The sequence below is a fragment of the Triticum urartu genome, chromosome 2A (assembly GCF_056163025.1).
Source record: "Triticum urartu cultivar PI428250 chromosome 2A, HENAU_Tu73, whole genome shotgun sequence".
Lineage (NCBI taxonomy): Eukaryota > Viridiplantae > Streptophyta > Magnoliopsida > Poales > Poaceae > Triticum > Triticum urartu.
In genome coordinates, this window is record NC_141874.1 from 38,245,629 (window position 1) to 38,268,088 (window position 22,460).

The 22,460-nt window shown below is 44.0% G+C and overlaps 2 protein-coding genes across 4 annotated transcripts; both read left to right on the forward strand.

The window, feature by feature from the left end:
• The first annotated feature begins 6,165 nt into the window (after positions 1 to 6,165).
• LOC125540789 (cation-chloride cotransporter 2) lies at positions 6,166 to 14,031 on the forward strand. Its single transcript, XM_048704349.2, has 13 exons — positions 6,166 to 6,425; positions 6,959 to 7,108; positions 7,302 to 7,380; positions 7,593 to 7,684; positions 8,485 to 8,599; positions 9,105 to 9,205; positions 9,743 to 9,804; positions 10,081 to 10,317; positions 10,385 to 10,499; positions 10,623 to 10,817; positions 11,471 to 11,871; positions 12,180 to 12,341; positions 12,430 to 14,031. The coding sequence occupies exons 1-13, from the start codon at positions 6,247 to 6,249 to the stop codon at positions 13,518 to 13,520; spliced, it is 2,979 nt and encodes a 992-aa protein (XP_048560306.2). The 5' UTR covers positions 6,166 to 6,246; the 3' UTR covers positions 13,521 to 14,031.
• A 2,743-nt stretch (positions 14,032 to 16,774) lies between these two features.
• On the forward strand, positions 16,775 to 21,643 carry LOC147983385 (uncharacterized). Of its 3 annotated transcripts, none has more exons than XM_087539492.1 (4): positions 16,775 to 17,858; positions 19,650 to 19,660; positions 20,914 to 21,012; positions 21,242 to 21,643. In XM_087539492.1, the coding sequence occupies exons 1-4, from the start codon at positions 16,934 to 16,936 to the stop codon at positions 21,641 to 21,643; spliced, it is 1,437 nt and encodes a 478-aa protein (XP_087395618.1). In that variant the 5' UTR covers positions 16,775 to 16,933. The 3 variants fall into 3 exon arrangements, with proteins under 3 accessions (XP_087395618.1, XP_087395620.1, XP_087395619.1); XM_087539494.1 differs by lacking the exon at positions 19,650 to 19,660 and adding an exon at positions 18,032 to 18,057 and having other exon boundaries at positions 16,876 to 17,836; positions 20,940 to 21,012; XM_087539493.1 differs by lacking the exon at positions 19,650 to 19,660 and having other exon boundaries at positions 16,876 to 17,834; positions 20,900 to 21,012.
• The last annotated feature ends 817 nt before the right edge of the window (positions 21,644 to 22,460 follow it).

The window sequence follows — 22,460 nt, forward strand, 5'->3', positions numbered from 1 at the left end:
CCTAATGCATCGGGTCCAATGAAAATCTTTTGTGACAATACTGGTGCAATTGCCTTGGCAAAGGAATCCAAATTTCACAAAAGAACCAAACACATCAAGAGACGCTTCAACTCCATCCGGGATCTAGTCCAGGTGGGAGACATAGAGATTTGCAAGATACATACAGATCTGAATGTTGCAGACCCGTTGACTAAGCCTCTTCCATGAGCAAAACATGATCAGCACCAAGGCTCCATGGGTATTAGAATCATTACAGTGTAATCTAGATTATTGACTCTAGTGCAAGTGGGAGACTGAAGGAAATATGCCCTAGAGGCAATAATAAAGTTATTATTTATTTCCTTATAATCATGATAAATGTTTATTATTCATGCTAGAATTGTATTAACCGGAAACATAATACATGTGTGAATACATAGACAAACAAAGTGTCACTAGTATGCCTCTACTTGACTAGCTCGTTAATCAAAGATGGTTATGTTTCCTGACCATGAACAATGAGTTGTTATTTGATTAACGAGGTCACATCATTAGTTGAATGATCTGATTGACATGACCCATTTCATTAGCTTAGCACCCGATCGTTTAGTATGCTGCTATTGCTTTCTTCATGACTTATACATGTTCCTATGACTATGAGATTATGCAACTTCCGTTTGCCAGAGGAACACTTTGGGTGCTACCAAACGTCACAACGTAACTGGGTGATTATAAAGGAGCATTACAGATGTCTCCAAAGGTAGATGTTGGGTTGGCGTATTTCGAGATTAGGATTTGTCACTCCGATTGTCGGAGAGGTATCTCTGGGCCCTCTATCACATAAGCCTTGCAAGCATTACAACTAATATGTTAGTTGTGAGATGTTGTATTAAGGAATGAGTAAAGAGACTTGCCGGTAACGAGATTGAACTAGGTATTGGATACCGACGATCGAATCTCGGGCAAGTAACATACCGATGACAAAGGGAACAACGTATGTTGTTATGCGGTCTGACCGATAAAGATCTTTGTAGAATATGTAGGAGCCAATATGGGCATCCAGGTCCCGCTATTGGTTATTGACCGGAGACGTGTCTCGGTCATGTCTACATTGTTCTCGAACCCGTAGGGTCCGCACGCTTAAGGTTACGATGACAATTATATTATGAGTTTATGCATTTTGATGTACCGAAGGTTGTTCGGAGTCCCGGATGTGATCACGGACATGACGAGGAGTCTCGAAATGGTCGAGACGTAAAGATTGATATATTGGAAGCCTATGTTTGGACATCGGAAGTGTTCCGGGTGAAATCGGGATTTTACCGGGTTACCGGGAGGTTACCGGAACCCCCCGGGAGCCATATGGGCCTTCATGGGCCTTAGTGGAAAGGAGAAAGGGGCAGCCCAAGGTGGCTGCGCACCTTCCCCCTCCCCTAGTCCTATTAGGACTAGGAGAGGTGGCCGGCCCCCCTCTCCCTCTTTTCCCCCCTTGGGAATCCTAGTTGGAATAGGATTGGGGGGGGAGTCCTACTCCCGGAAGGAGTAGGACTCCTCCTGCGCCCTCCTCCTAGCCGGCGCCCCCTCCCCCTTGGCTCCTTTATATACTGAGGCAGAGGCACCCCAGAAACACACAAGTTGATCCACGTGATCTATTCCTTAGCCGTGTGCGGTGCCCCCTGCCACCATATTCCTCGATAATACTGTAGTGGAGTTTAGGCGAAGCCCTGCTACTGTAGTTCATCAAGATCGTCACCACGCCGTCGTGCTGACGGAACTCTTCCCCGACACTTTGCTGGATTGGAGTCCGGGGATCGTCATCGAGCTGAACGTGTGCTCGAACTCGGAGGTGTCGTAGTTTCGGTGCTTGATCGGTTGGATCGTGAAGACGTATGACTACTTCCTCTACGTGGTGTCAGCGCTTCTGTAGTCGGTCTGCGTTGGGTACGTAGACAACACTCTCCCCTCTCGTTGCTATACATCACATGATCTTGCGTGTGCGTAGGAAATTTTTTGAAATTACTACGAAACCCAACACTTTTGCACTAAGACTATATATAGACCTCCTATTCCTTCTAGCTAGGGTTAGCAAAGGATTAGCTCATATTTTGTGTGAGAGCTTTGCTCATCCACTTGCTTACCTTCTCCTCGGAGATTCGAGCCTCCACCGGAGAAGATCCCCCAAGCGGATTCAAGACCCCTTTTAGGGAAGAACTCAAGACCTCCTTTGGAGAAGAACCGGCTATCGTGTACCATTCGTTGTTGACTTTGGATCTTGTATCTCCTACCGTGTTTCAAGGATCTAGCACTTGTGTAATCATTCTTGTTGGTTTGAGTGTTCTCTTGTGTTCCCCTTCTGATTTTCCCCTCGTTTCCCTCCTCGTGTTCTTCGTGTTCATCGCGGGATCCGCTCCTTTCATGAAAGATCGGCCGATTAGGGTTCCACCCTACATCACGAAGCCTGGAGCCAACCAAATCGAGATGTCTTCTCCAACTGCGGCTGCCGGGCGCTGATGAATGATTTGCCGAGCACAAACGAGCCCCGGCCTAGCCTTCACCTCCGTTAGACTCGCGGCGAGCCTATCCTAGTTTCCCCTCTCATCTAGAGCTCAAACGCATGTTGTAGTCGTCGTCCACTCGAGCTGAGTGCCGCCGTCTGCCATGGTCGATGTGCTCCTCATTGCTGAGCTCCCCTTATGTCGTTCTGCTGCTTGCCCTGCTCCCCTTGGTTGGTATATTCCACACATCAACCTAGTTTGCTCAAAGTCGTGTCGTAACGCCAATGTCGTCGGAGTCATGGCTCTGCCGCCGCCCAGATCTGACGCTTGCCCGCTTCCAGCCACCCACAGCCTCTCGCGACCACCCATGGACGCGCGCGAGCATGGACTATACCCTGGTAACCTGTAGCGTGTCTGTCGTGGCCTCCGGAGGGACACCACCGTGATTTGAGGTTGCCGGTGGTTACGCTAGTCGTGCCGACGTGGCGTCATTAGTTTAGGTTGATTAAGGTTATTCCGAGACACTGACATGTGGGGCCCCTCAGTTAATGACGATGTTAGAACTAAATTAATCCCATGTTAGTCTCTGCGCAACCAAGATGTGGGCCCCATGACATTTGACTTGGCACAGTCATCGTTGACTAGGCCCAACAATCAGTGAGACTGTCTAGCCGAGAGGGACCCACCTGCAGGTCAAATACCGCCTTTGACCATGTCCACGTGCGCATCAGATCAGGATAAACCAGCTAGGAGCGTTTTTTGATTGGTATGGGATAGTTGAGGTGGGGGGGGGGGGGGGTCAGGGGGTTATGTGAACCACCAAGTTTCTTCAGGGTAGTAAAATATACCTTTTTTCTTTCATTTTCTATCTCCTATACATTGGCATTATTTATTCTTATTACCTCTCATTTCATGAATTTTTATTTGAATTACCCCTATTAAGCAAAAGTTTTGTCAGTTTACTCCTAAATTTTTGACTCGGCCGTCACTGAATACGTGCATTTCCATCACTATTTCGTAAGATAAATTTCTCTTTTATCATATACTAGCAAAAGGGCCCGTGCGTTGCAATGGGAGAAAAAAAATCATAATCTCTAATGGCCATGATCACATTTTGTTGCATCACCGTCACTGAATACGTGCATTTTCCATCACTATTTCGTAAGATAAATTGCTCTTTTATCAAACATTAGAAAAAGGGCCGGTCCTCTGCATCAATTTCGTGAAAATCATGAATATATTTTTAGACTTGTGAACATATTTGAAATCGTGAACATTTTTCATATTCATGACGACTTTCACAATTTTTGAAACATTTCTGACAATCAAGATTTTTTTCAGTTTTATAATGTTTGCAACCATTTTTTTAACAATTTTCTTGAATCGGCGAACATTTCTAGAATGGACGAACATTGTTCTGAAAATTGGTGGAACGATCTTCAAAATTCAAGAACAATTTTTTGATTTAACGATCATTTTTTGAATCACCTAATAATTGATGAAGAATAAATATTTTGTAAGTCACAACCAGTTTTTGAATTTTAGGATATTATTTCCATTCATAAATATCTTTTGGATCTGAAATTTCGTTCAATTTTATTAAAACAATTCAATACAAGGAATTTTTAGAAAACATAAACATTTTCTGATTTCTCGAACATTTGTTTACAAAATTTCGAACTTTTTTGAATAAGCAAACATTGTTTTATAAAATTGTGAACATTTTTTGAATCCATAAACATTTTATGATTTACTACAAATAATTATTTATAAATTCTATTTTTTTTATTTTCAGACATTATTTTGAAGTCCTAAATTATTTAAAGTATAAAAAATGAAACAAAAAAGAAAAAATAATAAACGAAATTTAGAAAACAGGCCGGCCAAGCATGGGCTGGCCCAAACTGGTGCGCTCCATCTTCTCCTAGCGCGCAAAGCACAGTATACGATGTCCCTACTGCATGGGCCGGCCCCGTCGGTGATTCCCTGTGCGAAATGTTTTGTTAATCATTTATGGGTTGCATTGATAGGTAATATTTTGCAATTTTGAGGGAAATTTTCGTGACATACCACAAGAAACAATAGCCTCTTAATTATTAGGTATAGATATAGATATGCAACCGTGTCTTCTACTTTTCATAGGAGGTGATTAAGATATTCTGATATGAAGGAAATCCAAAAAAACACGACAAAAGAAACACGTGTAGAAATATTTATGTGTTCGGATTTGGTCCGCTAGCACTTGTAAGGATTGGCCTATTTGCCACACTGTTTTACTTTAATTATGTAGAACTGCATGCGTTAGCCAATTGACCCAAAAGCTGCAATCCTTCGGTCCATGTTTAGGCCTGAGGTAGCCACGCGTGAGGGGTAGTGTTGATGTATAAATGCATAGTACACCTTTTTTCATCAGCTTGAGTTTTTGGGAGAGGGCTGTTATACTCTAACAAATTAAGCCTTTAATTTTGCAATCATTTAATCAACCAAACAAATAATACTCGTATACGTACTTCTTTTTACAATCACTATGATTCCTAGCTAATTTCCACACAATAATTTCTTCTGCTCCTTGTTAGGTTCTATAGTCTTACTTATTGAAGGATTGCAAAGCCTCCCACAGGAGAAGATTTCATTGGAGTACAGGGACAATTTAAAGTGAAGATTCCTATTGAGTAGGAGACCACATAAGGGTGAAGGCTCCCACAAAGCACATAACTCCTTGATTTCGGGCTTGAGGAAGAACCTCCACATTTGTTCTTGTGCCTCCTATGAAATTTGTGAGAAACCATTCAAACGTGTAGTGTGAATCTACATTTTATAGGTGTGTTGCCTTCGCATCACTAGCTATCCATGTTCTTCTCGTGTGTTTTTCCTTTGTTCTTAGTCTTGTGGTTATGCTAGTATGGTAGTTGTGCTAGTATTTGGGTTCTTCTTGTGGTTAGGGTTGCTGAGTCATCCGACATTCCAGCCATGGTTGTGGTGACGGTAGTGCTCGGTGTTTTAGTCAGGCGGCAAGGCGGCGGCGGCATCCTAGAGCTAAAATAGTGTCCTCACCGCCCTATCCTCATTTCGGTTTTGCGTCTAGCGCCGATAAAGTGCACATGGAGGTGTCTCTTGTGGACTTGATTGGGTCATGTAGGCTTTGGTCTCTGACGGATGTGCTTGAATCCAATCGTCATTGATCTCAGGCAGATGTGCTTGGATCTGGCTAGCGCTTGTGGCCGTTGGTGTGCTTGCAGGTACGGTCCTCCAGATCGACGTTTTGTCTTCGCCAGCGACAACTAGTGCTCTGCGACACTTGTCCTCCAAGGTTTAGCATAATGATTTCCCGAATGTCAACCATAACATGATTTGCTCGGCTCTGACGAGGGAGGGACGATGATGGCAGTGCACATTCGACCCGCACCGATGCATGTAGTCGTCGATGTATCTGGTTGTAAATTTCTATTATTTCTGTGGATATGTGTACCACTATTACATCTAATACTCCGCCCGTCCCAAAATAAGTGACTCAACTTATCATATTAGGTGGGAGGATTTTTTGAAAAAAAATTACAATGAACACAAATTTTCCCTCGTTAAAAAAAGAGAGTTATATTGGACATAGATTTTGCTAGATCGAATCAAATTTCAGTTGCAAAATCCTCTTGCCTAGGGGCAAAAAAAAAAGGGTTGCTGCATTTGGAACCAGGTGCCCTGTCCCAGCTAGACTCGCGCCCTCGCCCAGCTAGTCGAGCCGAGCGTGCCACGATCCGAAATCGATCCCAAGGCGATGGGGAGCAGGGGAGCCCCACGGGGCGCCGCCGCCGACGACGACGGCGACGAGGAGGAGGACCCGGTGCCGCAGGCGTCGCAGCAGAGTTACCGCCCCGTGGAGCCGCACGACCCCGCCGTCGTCCAGATGGCGCCCCTCGACCCCGGCGCCTCCGCCGACGCCTCCGCGGCGCCCAGGTGATTCGGTTGGACGACGCGCATTTCGCGTCTGTTCTGTTCCTGTTCTGTCTTCTGGGTGCCGTTCGTCTTGTGCAGTGCATCCGGGGAGGGGCTTATTGCGCGGATCATCGCATTGCTGACAATATCTTCGTTGCAGTAGTCAGGATCGAAAACTCTGGGTTCCTTTGATTGGAAGATGGTGGTTCAAATTTGGACAAAAAAATTACTTGTAGAGTGTTTATTTTGGTTCGTGTACTCACGTATATATTGTAAGACTTGATGATGCCATGAATCTTCAGATAATTAATGTGTTGTTAGTTCAGATTTAAACATATCTTAGTTTGTTGCCACTTGAAGTTGCTGGTAGATTTATTTCAAAACGGATGAATTGCTATTGTTGCTTCTATTTAAGTAGTGCCACTTCCCCAGCGTTGCAACTGCCATAGCTACTGGTTCCCTGCTACCCGAAGAATTATCTGTTTCTGAAAGTAATTTTTTAGTTTCTTGATCGGAAATGCTAGCAATAACACATTTAATTATTCATATTATAGGCCCATTAATCCTGGTAGGAACAGAAGTATGGATCCAAGAATGCGTGTGGCTTCTTCCAATGCGCACCGTACATCTAGTGCACGTCAAAGTGATTCAAAGCTTGAACTCTTTGGTTTCGACTCGTTGGTTAATATTTTGGGACTTAAGAGGTATCATCAGCCCATCACTAACTGCATGGATTTGCTTCATTTTTTTTATTAGAGCTTCAATGTTTTTTCCTGCACGTGTTTATTGCGCGTTAAAATATAATATTTGAGGAAATCACTAGAAGCCTATATATATGTTTAATTTTGCTCTGAACATAGCTGGGGCCATGTCATACGTCTGACTGATTCTGTACAGTATGGCAGAAGAACCAGCTCAGACACCTGCTAGTCCTACAGATAGTGAGGATATGGGTATTACCATTGGACGCGCTCAGGTTTGTTCCCCGTCCAATTATCTAATGCCATTTCCAAGCTTGTTAGGTCAAGGCCAATTTCCAAATTTAATTGTAATTGATTTTGTTTATTTTTATTTGTAAACGAACTTATTCTATTTTTTTATTGCTCTTGGTCCCTTTGCTTAATTTTACTTTAGTTTATTTTTGGTAAAGCGTCACTGTTCGTTGCACTCATTTTTTTTGCTATGCAGGAAACCGACCCTAAACTCGGTACCCTGATGGGTGTCTTTGTGCCGTGCTTGCAGAATATATTGGGAATAATCTATTATATACGTTTCACATGGTAAAATTTTGCATCTGTTCTTTATCAGTGCGTTATGCCATTATCCACTACTTTCTAGTTAGTTTCTGCAGCATAAAGATGCTATGGTGGAAGTCATATTTCTGTCTTTCCCTAGTATACTTTATAGCCATTGTGGTAAACAGCCTTCATGTAACTTTATCATATACTCCCTCTGTAAAGAAATATAAGACCTTTTAGATCACTAGTTTAGTGATCTAAAAGGTCTTATATTACTCTACCGAGGGAGTATTTATTTACTATTGAATGCACTGTTTCCATAGTTTAACTAAGTTAAGAAACATTACTCTAAAATTGCAAAACATTGATTACCACTTTAGGAACCGTTGGCTCAGAGAATTGCCCTATCTGAGGACCTTGATATACTTCATATTGTTCCATATTACTGTACTGAAGAACTGGCATTTTGAAGTTCGTTAATGCCACTCCCTGTACTCTTGGAACTAAATAAGAATTTAACATGTAAATTCTGCTGATTGATATTCATACTATTGTGTATGTGTAAGGGGGCTTTGAGTTTACTATTGTGTATGTGTAAGGGGGCTTTGAGTTTACTATTGTGTATGTGTAAGGGGGCTTTGAGTTCACCCATCAATGGTTACTTCTTTAAAATGACTTGTCCAGTTTGAGAGACGTTCTTGTTCATTGGGTTCTCATCTAACAGTAGGTGATAAAGACGTGACACGTCCTCTGATTGTGTTTCTTACTTAGCTTTAGAAAAGATTTAGGATAAACCATATATTCGAATATTAAACAGGACAACCTTTCATTTCTCCTTGTAGGATCGTCGGTATGGGAGGCATATGGCAGTCCCTTGTTTTAGTTGCATTATGTGGTGCATGCACATTTTTAACTGCAATATCATTAAGCGCGATTGCAACAAATGGGGCAATGAAGGTAAGTGATAGATTCTTGAGTAAGGCTCTATATGTCTCTTATGTAAATAACTTCTTTATTTTTTTCTTGTTGTTTGTCGAACACGATAGAGAGGCAAACTCATCACCATCCAGTAGACAGTAAAATATAGTCCAGTAATTTCAAAATTGAGGAAAACAAATTCATATTTTGATATCCTTTGAGGGCGAGGGATGTAAACCGGGTCCAGTTGGGTCTAACAGTTCAATAAAGGTTTTTTCTAGGAAAAATGAACTATCGAGCTAACTAAAGCTGACTAAACAGGACTAGCTGGTGCCGTTTATTGGCCATTTACATCCCTACTTGAGGCCCATCTACTACTTGAATATCAGACTTAGAATCTCTGTATTTCTCAGTCAATTACGTTCAGATCAGCAAGTTAGACTTCTCAGCCAATCATCGCAAGAGAGTTTGTTGTTTACGTCTCATTTTTCTGCGCTACATGCTAGATCGTCGATGTATTCAGATAAGTTTCTTTTTGTTTCAGGGTGGTGGACCATACTATCTAATTGGCCGTGCACTAGGTCCAGAAGTTGGAGTTAGTATTGGATTATGTTTCTTCCTTGGAAATGCAGTTGCTGGAGCTATGTAAGTCTGCGTTAGACTTAGAGCATGCCGATTGATTACTTGACAGTGTCCTTCGTAAAATTTGTTTTTCTTGGAACTTCCTTTTGGCCAAATAGTTTTATATATCATATTCTAGACTTGCTACTATGTCTACTTGGGCAGGAATATAGCTCTCTTCTTGTTTCTGCAGTTATATACATTTGTATAGTACAACGAGTCAAATATTGGTAGAATAGCCAGTAAAATATCAGTATTATACAATTATATTTGGATATTATGCAGTATTGCAGTGTGGGATTTGAACCTTTATGCTAGTATGCAATCTTAAGAAAAAAACCTGTATGTTAATTAGGAGAGCTCATCGTTCTATGTAGGACCAAAAGAGGAAATGATAGAATTGCCATTTGTTGCTTGTGCAGTTCTGCTTATTGAGATTGCAAGTGTTACTATTGCAGCTTTCAATGCTTTATTTCTTTCTTGGCGTGGCTTTCTCCCTCTCTCTGACGCATTATCAGTTTATGAGCTGTTGTGTTGTTAACACACGATTGCTAGTTGCAGGTATGTGCTGGGAGCTGTAGAAACCTTTTTGGATGCTGTTCCTTCTGCTGGATTTTTTCAAGGTGTTGTATTACTATTAGCTCAAAACAATGCAGTCGATGTTGGTTTGTTTTTACAGGTCCTATATGCAGAACAAAACTTGTAAAAGTAGTTTATACCAAATTCTAACAAAACTTACCAAATGCTTATTTAATCGAGAAAACCCTCTCACAATTTTCTGAAATGATAGCATTGCTTTTGCAAATGCTTTCTTCTGTAGTGGTATGCAATTTTTATTCTAAATTTTTATCTTTCATCATTTCTTATTTAATTTAACTCTTAGCAATTTTCAAATGCAGAGAAGGTTACAGTGGTCAATGGTACAGCAAATGGAGGCGGTGGAATAACTATATCAACACCCAGCTTGCATGACCTCCAGATCTATGGTGTCATTGTGACCATACTGTTGTGTTTTATTGTGTTTGGTGGTGTCAAAATTATCAACAAGGTTGCCCCTGCTTTCTTAATGCCAGTCCTCTTCTCAATACTCTGCATTTACATTGGTGTCTTGAGTGCTCCAGGGCCCAACTCTCCAAGTAAGTAGCTTTGCTTATGATTGTGTTTATTTCTTTATTTATTGTAAATCATTTTTTTCCTACGTAGAGGGAATCACTGGATTAAGTACGACTACACTAGTTGACAACTGGAGTGCAGATTACCAACCTACAAACGATGCTGGAGTTCCTGATCCAAATGGGTCTATATATTGGGATTTTAAGTGCGTCTTTCTTACTGCTAATTCTCATACTTAAGTTCCTTCCAGTTTGCTAATTCTCATGCTTTCTGTATATATATGCTATTTAGTGTTCACCTGCTAATCGGTTTGCTATTTGTCTTTCAGCACATTGTTAGGTCTCTTTTTCCCAGCTGTTACAGGAATCATGGCTGGTTCGAACCGCTCTGCTTCACTTAAAGACACACAAAGTTCAATACCAATTGGAACATTATATGCTACCCTTTTAACTACTATGATGTATCTACTGTCTGTGTTTCTGTTCGGAGCCTTGGCTACAAGACAAGAGCTTCTAACTGACAGGTCCGAGCTTTCTTCATCAACCTTCTGATTTCTGGATGTTGATAGTGTGTTAGATATGCTGTGACAGTATGGGGGCATTTTTAGAGCATCTCCGATTTGAGATTTAAGAGAGAGCTTGATAGCTCCATAAGCATAAGATTCATATGATCGTTGCTAAATTAAAAGCAAGTGCATTAACGCTGAAAGATGGCATGAACCAGTACACAAGCGCTACTGCATATATTGAAAAACATTCAGGACTTGCGCGTCCCAGCGAGTGTGGCTAAAGGTGGGGAATTGTGACACTTCCCATACTCGTAATGGTGCTCAAGGAGAGAAAGATAGTCTATCACTACTGCAGTATTGCTTATGCACGCCTGACAGTACCTGCAAATGTACTGAATATATGGCCTGGCGGAAGCATTGAATCAAAACCAATGTACTTAAGCTCATGCCAAACATCGAAGCCTAAGATGACTGACTGCTTGAAACCAATATGAAAAATAGGGTGTTCTACACAACATAGTGAGCAAGCACATAGAGTTATTTTTGTGTTAGTGTGACACTGTCAAGCTGCTATTCAGCATTTAGTAACATTTGACATCTTGGATTGCTGTAAGTTAGTAACACTACCTTTTTCTCGTATATTCAGCTCACCGATTTTGTTAATGCAGGCTCCTAACAGCTACAGTTGCTTGGCCTGCCCCAGCAGTAATTCACATTGGCATTATCTTGTCTACTTTAGGTGCAGCGCTGCAGAGTCTAACAGGGGCTCCAAGGTTACTTGTGGCAATAGCGAATGATGACATTCTTCCTGTTCTAAACTGTTTTAATGCTTATGAAGGATCTGAGCCACACGTGGCAACTCTGTTTACAAGCTTCATCTGTATTAGTTGTGTTGTGATTGGGAACTTGGATCTAATTACACCCACTATCACTATGTTTTTCCTTCTGTGCTATGCTGGTGTGAACCTTTCCTGCTTTCTGCTTGACCTCCTCGATGCTCCAAGTTGGCGTCCTCGATGGAAGCTTCACCATTGGAGCCTTTCTCTCATCGGTGCATTGCTTTGCATTGGTATGCTTCCCCATTTTAATATATCTATTTAAGATCGCATGTTATAACACGTATACAGAAACGGACACTATAATTTTCTAACAATGAGTTGATGGAAAATGTTTACTAAACACTTGTATGTTAGTTTGTCCAAGATTTCTTGTTGTGGTCAAGGGATGCCAGCTACCTTTTAAAATTACATGCATTACAGCTCTTGTGTACTTTATTCTTTTTCTATAACTGAAAAAATTGCACCCTTAGATTGTAATATTGAATACATTACAAAGGTGCAGACCGTTAACAGATGATTTCTCCCTCTTAATTTCCAGTTATCATGTTTATGATCTCTTGGGCTTTTACTGTGGTCTCTCTTGCCCTTGCAAGCCTTATCTACTACTATGTCAGCTTAAAAGGAAAGGCTGGAGACTGGGGAGATGGATTTAAGAGTGCCTACTTTCAACTAGCTCTGCGAAGTCTTCGATCACTGGGAGGTACTGTTATTATCATACATCGGAATTAAACGTACCTCACAACACACTAAGCAACATTCTTTTAATTTTGACCATATGTCTGTTGCAGCAAATCAAGTTCATCCAAAAAATTGGTACCCTATTCCTCTCATATTCTGCCGGCCTTGGGGCAGACTTCCAGAAGATGTCCCATGCCACCCAAAGCTTGCAGATTTTGCTAATTTCATGAAGAAAAAGGGACGTGGCATGTCGATATTCGTCTCTATAATTGATGGTGACTATCATGAATCTGCTGAGGATGCAAAGGCAGTCTGCAGGAAACTAAGTGCTTATATTGATGACAAGCGCTGTGAGGGTGTTGCGGAGATTATCGTGGCACCCTCTATGTCCGATGGTTTTCGCAGCATTGTTCAGACAATGGGCCTGGGAAACTTGAAGCCAAACATCGTCGTGATGCGCTACCCTGAAATCTGGCGCAGCGAGAACCTGACACAAATACCATCGACATTTGTCGGCATTATAAACGATTGCATTACTGCTAACAAGGCCGTTGTCACAGTGAAGGGGCTTGATGAGTGGCCCAACGAGTACCAGAGACAGTACGGGACCATCGACCTATACTGGATCGTGCGAGATGGAGGGCTGATGCTTCTGCTGTCTCAGCTCCTACTAACCAAGGACAGTTTCGAGGACTGTAAGATCCAGGTCTTCTGCATCGCCGAAGAGGACACCGAGGCCGAGGAGCTAAAGGCTGACGTCAAGAAGTTCCTGTATGATCTCAGGATGCGAGCAGAGGTTATTGTCGTCACCATGAAATCCTTTGAAGCGCATGCGGACGGCAGTTCCAGGATTGATGACACTCAAGAAGCTTACAGAAGCGCACAGAACAGAATCAGGGTATATCTTTCAGAGATGAAGGAGACTGCGGAGAGAGAAGGGCGGCCCCTGATGGAGGGCGGCAAGCAGGTCGTGGTTAATGAGCAGAAGGTGGACAAGTTCCTCAACACCATGCTGAAGCTGAACGCTACCATCCTCAGGCACTCCAGGATGGCCGTCGTGGTGATGGTGAGCCTCCCGGCGCCACCGCTGAACCAGCCCGCCTACTGCTACATGGAATACATGGATCTGCTCGTTGAGAACGTGCCACGGATGTTGATGGTTAGGGGATACAGAAGAGATGTTGTCACACTTTTCACATGATCAGACGCCCCCATCTGACTGGTGGTTATAGCCTGCATTGTAGCATGATTGTTGAGCATGTTCTCCAGTGATGACGTCCCAAGCCATCGACTTGAAATCAGGAGTGTGGGGATGTCTTCACAGAACAAAGCGTGCATAATAGTTGCTTCATTCTTTTATCGAATTGAAGCCATTCACATCGATAGAAAAAATACACAGTGTATATAAAATCTGTAGAGAATCTACTCTCCATAGATTAAATCTCCAATAATAATGATCGTTTTTCCTTCCCATTTCTGATCATGCCTAACAACAACCCTTTCTGTTGTTTTCTAACCCTCATTTTTTTCTTCTGTAGAATATAACCATTTTGTTTTGTTTTTACTTTCTTGAGAGGATGAATATGATTATATGTTCATAGATACAATAGCTCTGATCCCCTACCCTCTTGTATTTTGTTGTCATACATATTTTGTTCCCAATATGTATGTATGATCCTGTAAAAGGTACGATGATGGATCTGTAGAGAGAATTGATTTGTAAAATTGGGAAGAATAATCATTATAGTAAGGCATTCTTGAACCGGAGCCTACTGGCCTTTGCTTTGAAAACACTAGTGTGGTAAAAACGAAGAAATGGTACCAGCATATATATGTATGAATTGCCTCATCAAAATCACGTGTCGATAAACTGCAATAAATCTCTAAAGCAAACGCATGCGAAAAGGGTCGACAAAGTTATTTTTTAGCCTCAAGGGTTCGACAAAGTTGACATGAATTGGGTCAGAACTGCTCCCTCTGTTCCATAATTCAAAAGGGCTATAAGTGCATGCTCCCATTCAAGTTGGCATAGGCACAATCAGCATTCAAATTAATGCACGAGTAACATAGCAAGACCTAAACTCAGACTAGCCTAAATCGATTAAACCAATCTGTTACAAAATTACCACAAGCATGACTACATTATTTAAATTAGCATATAAGCATGTCTATACTCAAATTAAACACGTTAACGTGCGGGAGAAGGCGGCCAACCAGCATGCCCATGTGGCGCATGCTGGTTGGCCGTGGCTAGAAATTTTTTATTTTTGTTGGATATTATTTTTGGAAGATGAAAGTGATACTTTTTTTTTCTTTTGAGAAAAGTTTTCATTTGGAGATTATTTTCAGAAGATGGAAGTGAGACTTTTTTCCTTTTTCTTTTTGAGATTTTTTAGGCCTTTTTTTATTTTTGAGATGGTATTTTAGGGGTTCTTTTTGAGATGGATGTGATGCCCACATGTTACAGAGCTGTAAATAGTTGTCCAAAGCTCCAAGCTGCTTCTGCTTCCAACATTCATTTGGCCCAGCCCAACAGCACATGCCGAACCCTAAGAAGGAGCCCACTGATTCTAAAAAATAAATAAAACAGGAGCACACTCCCAGTCCCCACCACTCCTCAGAGCATCTCCAGCCGTTCAGCCCCCCAGGGCGCCCAAAAAGAGCGGCCTGGGGGCGAGCCGGCGGTAGATCGCCCTCTAGGGTTCGGTTCGCTCCCAGTCACGCGCCCACGGTCGTCGCGGATTGGGCGAAGTTCGTTTCAATTTTTTTGCAAACTCGGCGACTTTTGCATGAACTCGGCCAATTTTCGACAAAATTTGTACAAAAACTTAAAAACATGCATGAACTAACTTAAAAACAAACTAAAAAGCCTAGCCATTGCCGCCACCATCGCCCCGCCGCCGTCTACATGCCGAGAAGCCTATAGAAGCGAGTGTAGTCGCCGCTGCCGTCGTCGTCGTCGTCGCGCACCTCGCGTGCGGCGTACCTGCTGCATCCCTCGCCGGGGTCGCCGACAGCGCTTGACGGCCCGACCTCGCCCTCGCCCTCGCTGTCGATGATGATAACACCGCCCTCCTCGGCGCGGCTACGGGCCTGGGTCTTCAGGTACGCCCAACGCTGGCGGCACACCTGCTCGCGGACATAGTGCTCCCTCGCCCATTTGAGGGCGGACTCATCGTCGGGGCCTACCATGCCGGCATGCTCCGACTTCACGGGGAGCATATCCGGCTCGGGCTTCGGCCGGACCAGGCGGAGGGAGCGCCTCGTCGGTGCCATCACAGGCGAGGGCTCGTTGATGACGAGGGCGCCGCTGCGAGCACGACGCCCGAGCGGTGTCTCCTCCGGCTCGGCCTTGACGGGGCGGAGGGCCGGCGAGCCGGAGCCCGACGACGAGGACGACCCGGGCTCCATTCGCCGTGGCATCCAGGAACTGCCGCGGCGGCGAGAGAAGGTGGGCCGCATCGGGCACTCCAGCCACGGCACATTGCTGGTCTCGATGTGGTCGAGGACGGCGTCGAGTGTGCGGCCGGGGACGCCCCACCACTCGCGCCGTCCTTCGGAGTTGAGGCGGCCGCGGGGGATGATGTCGTTGACGGAGGCGATCTGCTCCTCGCGGCGGCGCTGGAAGTACATCGTCCACAGCGTCTCGCTGTCGCGCGCGTACCTCGGCTCGTTCCGCTGCTCCTCTGTCAATGAGGAGCGGATGCAGGTGATCTCCGCCCGCCGTGCGGCCCCTTCGGGCACCGGCGGCACCGGGACGCCGCCGGCGCGCGCTCAGTCTGCACGAACCAGGCACGCGCATGTCGGGGGGCGCCGGGTACCCGGCCTTGTACAGAAGGCGCGCCTCCGACTCTTGGAGGTGTCGGCGGCCGAAGCCATTCGCCGCTGCGCCGTCGCCTGCGTATCTCTCCGCCATGGTTTCGCTCGTCGGCGGGCAGGGGAGTGGTGGGAGAGCTCACCAGCGGGGAAAAGGCTTTCACTCGAGGTAGAGGGGGAGGCTGTTGTGCTCACCGGCGGGGAGGGGCGCCTTTTATAGCCGAAACGGGGTGGCCGGGGGCAGCATGAGGGCGGATGCGTGGCGCATGCGGGCGGGGCGCGCGTCGGCGACGTCTTCACTGCACCGCCCGTGAGGCATCAATGGAGGCTGCAGCGCGGCAGCCTTCGCATTGATTCCCGTGGGAACTGAGGCGATGAGGTCGACAAAGCGGCTGTCTTGCTGACTCGGTGGGCCCGCGGCTGTTTCGCGCCAAAACACTCGCCCTGGCCCCCCCCCCCGGCGTGTCAGGTTCGGCCTGGGTTCGCCGGCGCTGATTTTGGCCCAAGCCGGCGAAAAACAGGCTCCTGGGACGCGACTGGCCGTTTTTTCGGCGCCGGTGCAAAAAAATCACCTGGGGAGGCCGTTCTGGGGGCGCGGCTGGAGATGCTCTTAGTTTTCACTCCCCCAATTCTCCGACGATGGCACACCGAAACCCTCGCCGCCGCTCGCCGGCGGCAGCCGCGGACCGGGGCCGCTAATCGGCTTCAGCATGGAGCAGGCGGAGGCCGCCCACGAGCGCGACGGGCTGGAGCCCGGAACGCTCCGGCTCAGCATGGAGATCATGGCAACGGTCGTCTATGACGCCCTCCTCCCCCAACCGCCCGTCTCCCCCGCCGCCCCCCTCTCGCTCGCTAGCACGACCTGGGTTCCCGGCGGCGCCGACCGCATCAGCCTCCTCCCCGACCAGGTCCTCCGTGGCATCGTCTCCCGCATCCCCGACGCGGACGCCGCTTGCACCGCGGTGCTCGCCTCGCGCTGGCGCCCCCTTCTGGCGCTCCGTGCACCTCGTCCTCGACAACACCCACTTCCTCCCGAGAGGGCGGCCCGCCTTCGGCGAGGACTCGCCCGGCGTCGCGGACGTGGTCACAGGCGTGCTCGCGGCGCACCCGGGCCCCTTCCGCTGTGTCCACCTCACCTGCAGCGCCATGGACGCGCACCGGGGCATGATCTCCCGGTGGCTCGACATCCTCGCCGCCAAGGGCATCCAAGAGCTCGCCTTTATCAATCGCCCGTGGCCGCTCGACCTCCGCCTGCCCGCCACGCTCTTCCACTGCGCCACCCTCACCCGCCTCTTCCTTGGCTTCTGGAGGCTCCCGGAAACGGCCGCCATCCCGCGCTCCGCCGCCTTCCCCAACCTCTGGGAGCTCGCCCTCTGCGTCGTCGTCATGGAGGACCGCAACCTTGCCTTCCTGCTCGACCGAAGCCCCGCCCTGGAGATCCTCACCATCATTGGGTCACAGACCGGAGTGCGCCTCCGCCTTGTCAGCCAGAGCGTGCGGTGCCTTCAGTTGTGCTTTTGCATCTTGGAGGAGGTCATGGTGGTGGACGCCCCTCGCCTGGAGAAGCTCTTGGAGTGGACAACATGGGATGAGTCAACCAAGTGTTCCAGGATCAAGATTGGCCATGCACCCAAGCTGCGTGTTCTTGGATACTTTCAGCCAGGACAGCATGACTTGGAGATTAGCAACACCGTCATCAAGGTGTGCAGCACACTAGACTCTAGTTCACATGTATGCATTTGTCAACAATAACATACATATGCCAATGTCATCAAGGGCTCAGATTATTTCATACCCCTTCATAACAAAGGGCAGGATGGTCTTTTCTTAACGTTTTTTTAAGCAGCTGGTCTTTTGTTAAAGTACGTCTACGTCTGTCGTATACAAATTGCACAGGTGCTGGGCCGACCCATTAAGCTAGGGTGTTCAAATATAAGCGCAACCCTAAAACTATAGGGAAAAGGTTAAGATTATGAGGATTTGAACCCAAGGCCTCCCACTAAACGACACATGCCGATAGCCACTTCAACCAACCACTGCTTGTGTTACGTTCTAGCGAGAAATATAAAAGAAAACACACTAGCGTACATATATATGAAATATTTTCTGAAAAAATCTGAAACTTTTATTATTAAAAAATGTGAACAATTTTAAAATGCCGAATAGTTTTGGAATTTGTGAACGAAATTTGAGCAATTTTACTTTGAAAATGAACAAAATTTTGAAACACAAACAATTTCTGAACATCTTTCGAAACATGATTTTTTTTAAAAAAATTGTGGTTTCTTTTTTGGGGGGTTTTGTTTGTCCCATTTTCCTTTTTATTTTTCAATTTTATTTTGATCTTAATTCTCTTTAAAAAATCACAAACGGTTTCTAAATCGCGAACCTTCTCTTAAATCCATGAACTTTTCAAATGCAGAAATATTATTTTAATATCGTGAACTTTGTTTTCAAATCTGTGAACGTTTTTACACATCCAAGTACTATTTTGAACTTTATGAACATTTTCCAATGCCCGGGATTTTTTTCAAATTCGTGAGCATCTGTTTTTAAAATTCATGATTTTTTTCAAATCCATGAATGCCTCGGCAGGCCCAACAGGCACGCGACAGGAAAGATGCATTGCCTAGTTGGGCTAAAACATAAGCTTTTTTTTCTTTTCTCTTTTTAGTTTTTCTTTTTTCCTTAATTTGTTTTTCTCCTTTTTGAAACCTATCTAAAAATTTGAAATATTTTTGTAATGCCAAAAATGTTCATATTTTCAAAAATTGTTCTCAATTTTTAAAAATATTCTGAAATTAAAAACACTATTCACGTTTACATTTTTGTTCACAAATTTAAGAAATGTTTGCAATTTGTGGATAATATCAATTGTTGGGAATTTGTCCACAATTTTAGAAAAAGTGTTTAAGTTTATAAAATTTTCATACACAATTTGAAATTCCATAATTGTTCACTAATTTCAATAGATTGTTAGGATATAGGAGAATGTTCATGTTGATTGATAATGCCAAAAATTGGAAATAACAGAGGCATTCTTAATTAGAAATTACATGCTCAGCGATGCACCCGTTTGGCCTAGTCTAGCCCACTCCTCTCAATAGGTGTTTTTTTTCTATGGATGAATAACCCCAACTTCTTGCAACAGCTTGACACGGATATATGAAACATCAATGCCAGGTTTGAACAACTTCCGACACCGTTTGCACGTTGTGACACGTCCGCCCATTTATCAGCTTTTTTTCACCGAGAAAACTCTAGAAAATGCAAAACTTGTTAAAAATCCAAACAATTTGGCACGATGCCTTGAATTTATCATAGAAGTTGGTGGAAAAAAATTGGAGCCATTCTACGGATGTCGAAAATCAACGTACTTTCAAAAGGATCTTTCTCACCCTACCTGAACACCCTTCGTTGCACATGGTCTTTGGGGTGCTATTGTTTTCTTAGAACTTTCAGATGAATCTCTGATTCTTTTTTCCCTGTTTCTGCTTGAGTCAGGTCATGCGAGTTCATCCAACCGTTCACGTACCAGTACATGTTGCATTGCAATTTGCAAGTAACCTTGCTTCAGTAGAGGAGAATTGGGTGATGGACTTGCTATCAGCCTGGTTATGAACTACTATGTCTATTCCTAAATAGATAGCATATTAGAAAGCATGCACTCTAAATTTGGCTGATGCGATAAAAAGAGTATTCATATTGTTTTCTTGAGTAAAGAAGGTATTCAAATTGTTTGGGTGAAATGTACGTGAAAGGAATATTGATTTACGATAAATGATATTTCAAATTATGTATGCCAAGAATTAGGTACTATACACTTCGTGTGAAATTTCAAATTTTCAAAAGGGTTAAACTATTATTTTTAGGGAAGGTTATCCTATATATGATTACATGTGTCAGCTGAGACGTGCAATCCAAGCTTCCTGGTGTGACAAAAGTTTGTGGAATTGAAAAAAGTTCATCGGTTTGAAAAAGGTTAATAATTTGATAAAAAAGTTTACAAATTTGAAAAAAAATCGCAAAATAAAATAAGTTCACAATTTTGACAAAACAAAGTTCACGAATTTGATAAAATTTTGTGAAATTCCAAAAATTTCATCGACTTGAAAAAAGGTTAAATAATTAGTAAAAAAGTTAAAAACAAATTAGAAAAAAAATCTTGAAATTGATAAAAGTTTGCGATATTGAAAAATATTCATTTATATGAAAAAAGATCACAGATTTAAAGGATAAGTTCAGGGATTTAAAAAATGTTCATGAATTTAAGAAAATGAAAAAAGAAAATAGAAAAATAAGAATAAATAAATAAAAATAAACCAAAGAAAAAAAAGGCAAAAAAGAAAAACAGACTGATAAGATACCCAACAAGACGAATAAAAGAATCCCTTAAAAAAAGGACGAATAAAAGAAGAATCCAGTGCGCTGTCCTAGTTGGTTACTGTAGGTAGTGATAAACCAAGAGGTTGGGTGTTCGATACTGCCTCACCCACTTAGTTTTTGAAGCTTAAAATAATAATAAATTAATAAATGGGCCAGGGCCAGGATGGAGGGGGGACGTGCTCCAGTTGTCTGATAGGCTGGCGGATCTGCTATGTACGTCTACAAACAGCTCATACGCCTCACATATGGAGGTGTGTATACGTTATGGTCAAATGACTATACTACCCTTATACGGTTTGTGAAGGGGGGGGGGGGGGTGTACCGAAGCATGGCTCCCTTATCTTAATTAGCGGCATTGCATTTGCACACTTGTATTGCACGCTGGGACTAAGGTGAGCACCAGTGCCAGTGTGCCGAGTGTCCGCAATGAGCTCAAGAAAGTGCCTAATTTCCTTAGATGTTTTCCCAACGTTGAGACACTATATATCCAGGTACAATAGTTAATCCCGGTTTGCTTCAAAGACCATTTTTCATTACCACTATCTATATTTATACTCCCTCCATCCCAAAATAAGTGTCGCAAGTTGTAAACTTTCTACTAAACCAGCGACACTTATTTTGGGACGGAGGGAACCAGCGACACTTATTTTTGGGATGGAGGGAGGTGCATGTTTCGATTAACTGCTAGCTGAACTACGCATGTGTTTTTTGTTGTTTCAGTCTGCAAGGGTTTATGAGGATCCCACTGGTAAGGTGAGTGCCAACTTCTGGCTAGAGGGTGGTCCCATTACATGTATCCGGAAGAATATGAAGAAGGTGGTTTTCTATGAGTTGCAAGGGTCAAGAAATGAAGTTGTGTTCCTCAAGTTCATCGCCGAGAGAGCTGAAATGCTAGAGAAGATGGTGATTATGGTGTCGTATAAGTTCTTAACTTCGGGGGTTGATGTGAAAGCCACACTCAAGCCTCTGACTTGCGCAAAATGGGCCAACGGAGATTGTGAGCTTCAAGTCTACAAGAGCACAATCACCAAAAGTGGAGGTCCAGTTTATAACATCCGACTAGCATCTGAGTCTACGTGTGCTGACCCTTTTGACCATATCTACTACGATGAATTGCTGTAAGGTTAATTTGTAGCTATTCCTCTTGTAGAGGACTACTGGTACTTTAACCTTACCAGATCGAGTCGGCAGCAGCTAGTATCCACAGTCCATGTCATTCATGTAGCAAGTTGACTCTGTGATGTTACATCACAAAATTTGTGCTAAATATGTGCCTGGTTGTTGTTGGTGGGGGAAATGGAGAATTCGAGGCTTTATAGCTAAGATAAGCTTGCGTTCACAAACCTTGTGGTAAATATGATTTCTACTGTTGCGCTCACTAATGGTGGTGGTCTGCACGGTAACTTTACAAGGGTTTTAGGTGTTTGCTACTAGGATGCATGTTTGGGCGAAATGAGCTGACACCTTAATTTGGTACACATCTATTTGTGATCTGAACCGTGAGCGCCAGCCTCCTATTTAAGCCTGATCGCTGAAGATGAACATACCAAGTAGTGCATCTGCTGAATTATTCGAGACGAAAGCATATACCAGATCGTGTTGTCAGTGGGTCAAGTCCATGTTTCGATAGGCTGAAGGCCTACTTGCCTACTTTTAAATTATGTTGCCTACTTGGTACTTGCCTACTTTTAATCTGGGAATCAGTTCAATGCTATGCTTGTGTAATGTTTGCCTTGTGCAATCAGTTCAATCATTCCTTGTGTAATCAGTTCAAAGTAATTGCGGTTTTGCGCTACATTATTTCAAGTGCTTCCAGTGTTATGCCACATAGTTGTTCAGAGCTTCCTTGTGTAACTGATTCAGCGTTTGCATTTTATAATCTGTTCAGGCCGTTATGGTTTTATGCTAGAGAATTTCAAGTGCTTGCAGTTTGCTGCTT

Excerpts from the sequence above, each read along its gene's own strand:
- LOC125540789 (XM_048704349.2), top strand. The coding sequence starts at position 6,247 with ATGGGGAGCAGGGGAGCCCCACGGGGCGCCGCCGCCGACGACGACGGC. Across the intron at positions 7,381-7,592 it reads TTACCATTGGACGCGCTCAG|GAAACCGACCCTAAACTCGG; the intron begins GTTTGTTCCCCG and ends TTTGCTATGCAG. Across the intron at positions 10,318-10,384 it reads TCCAGGGCCCAACTCTCCAA|AGGGAATCACTGGATTAAGT; the intron begins GTAAGTAGCTTT and ends TTTCCTACGTAG.
- LOC147983385 (XM_087539492.1), top strand. The coding sequence starts at position 16,934 with ATGACGCCCTCCTCCCCCAACCGCCCGTCTCCCCCGCCGCCCCCCTCT. Across the intron at positions 21,013-21,241 it reads TTGAGACACTATATATCCAG|TCTGCAAGGGTTTATGAGGA; the intron begins GTACAATAGTTA and ends TTGTTGTTTCAG.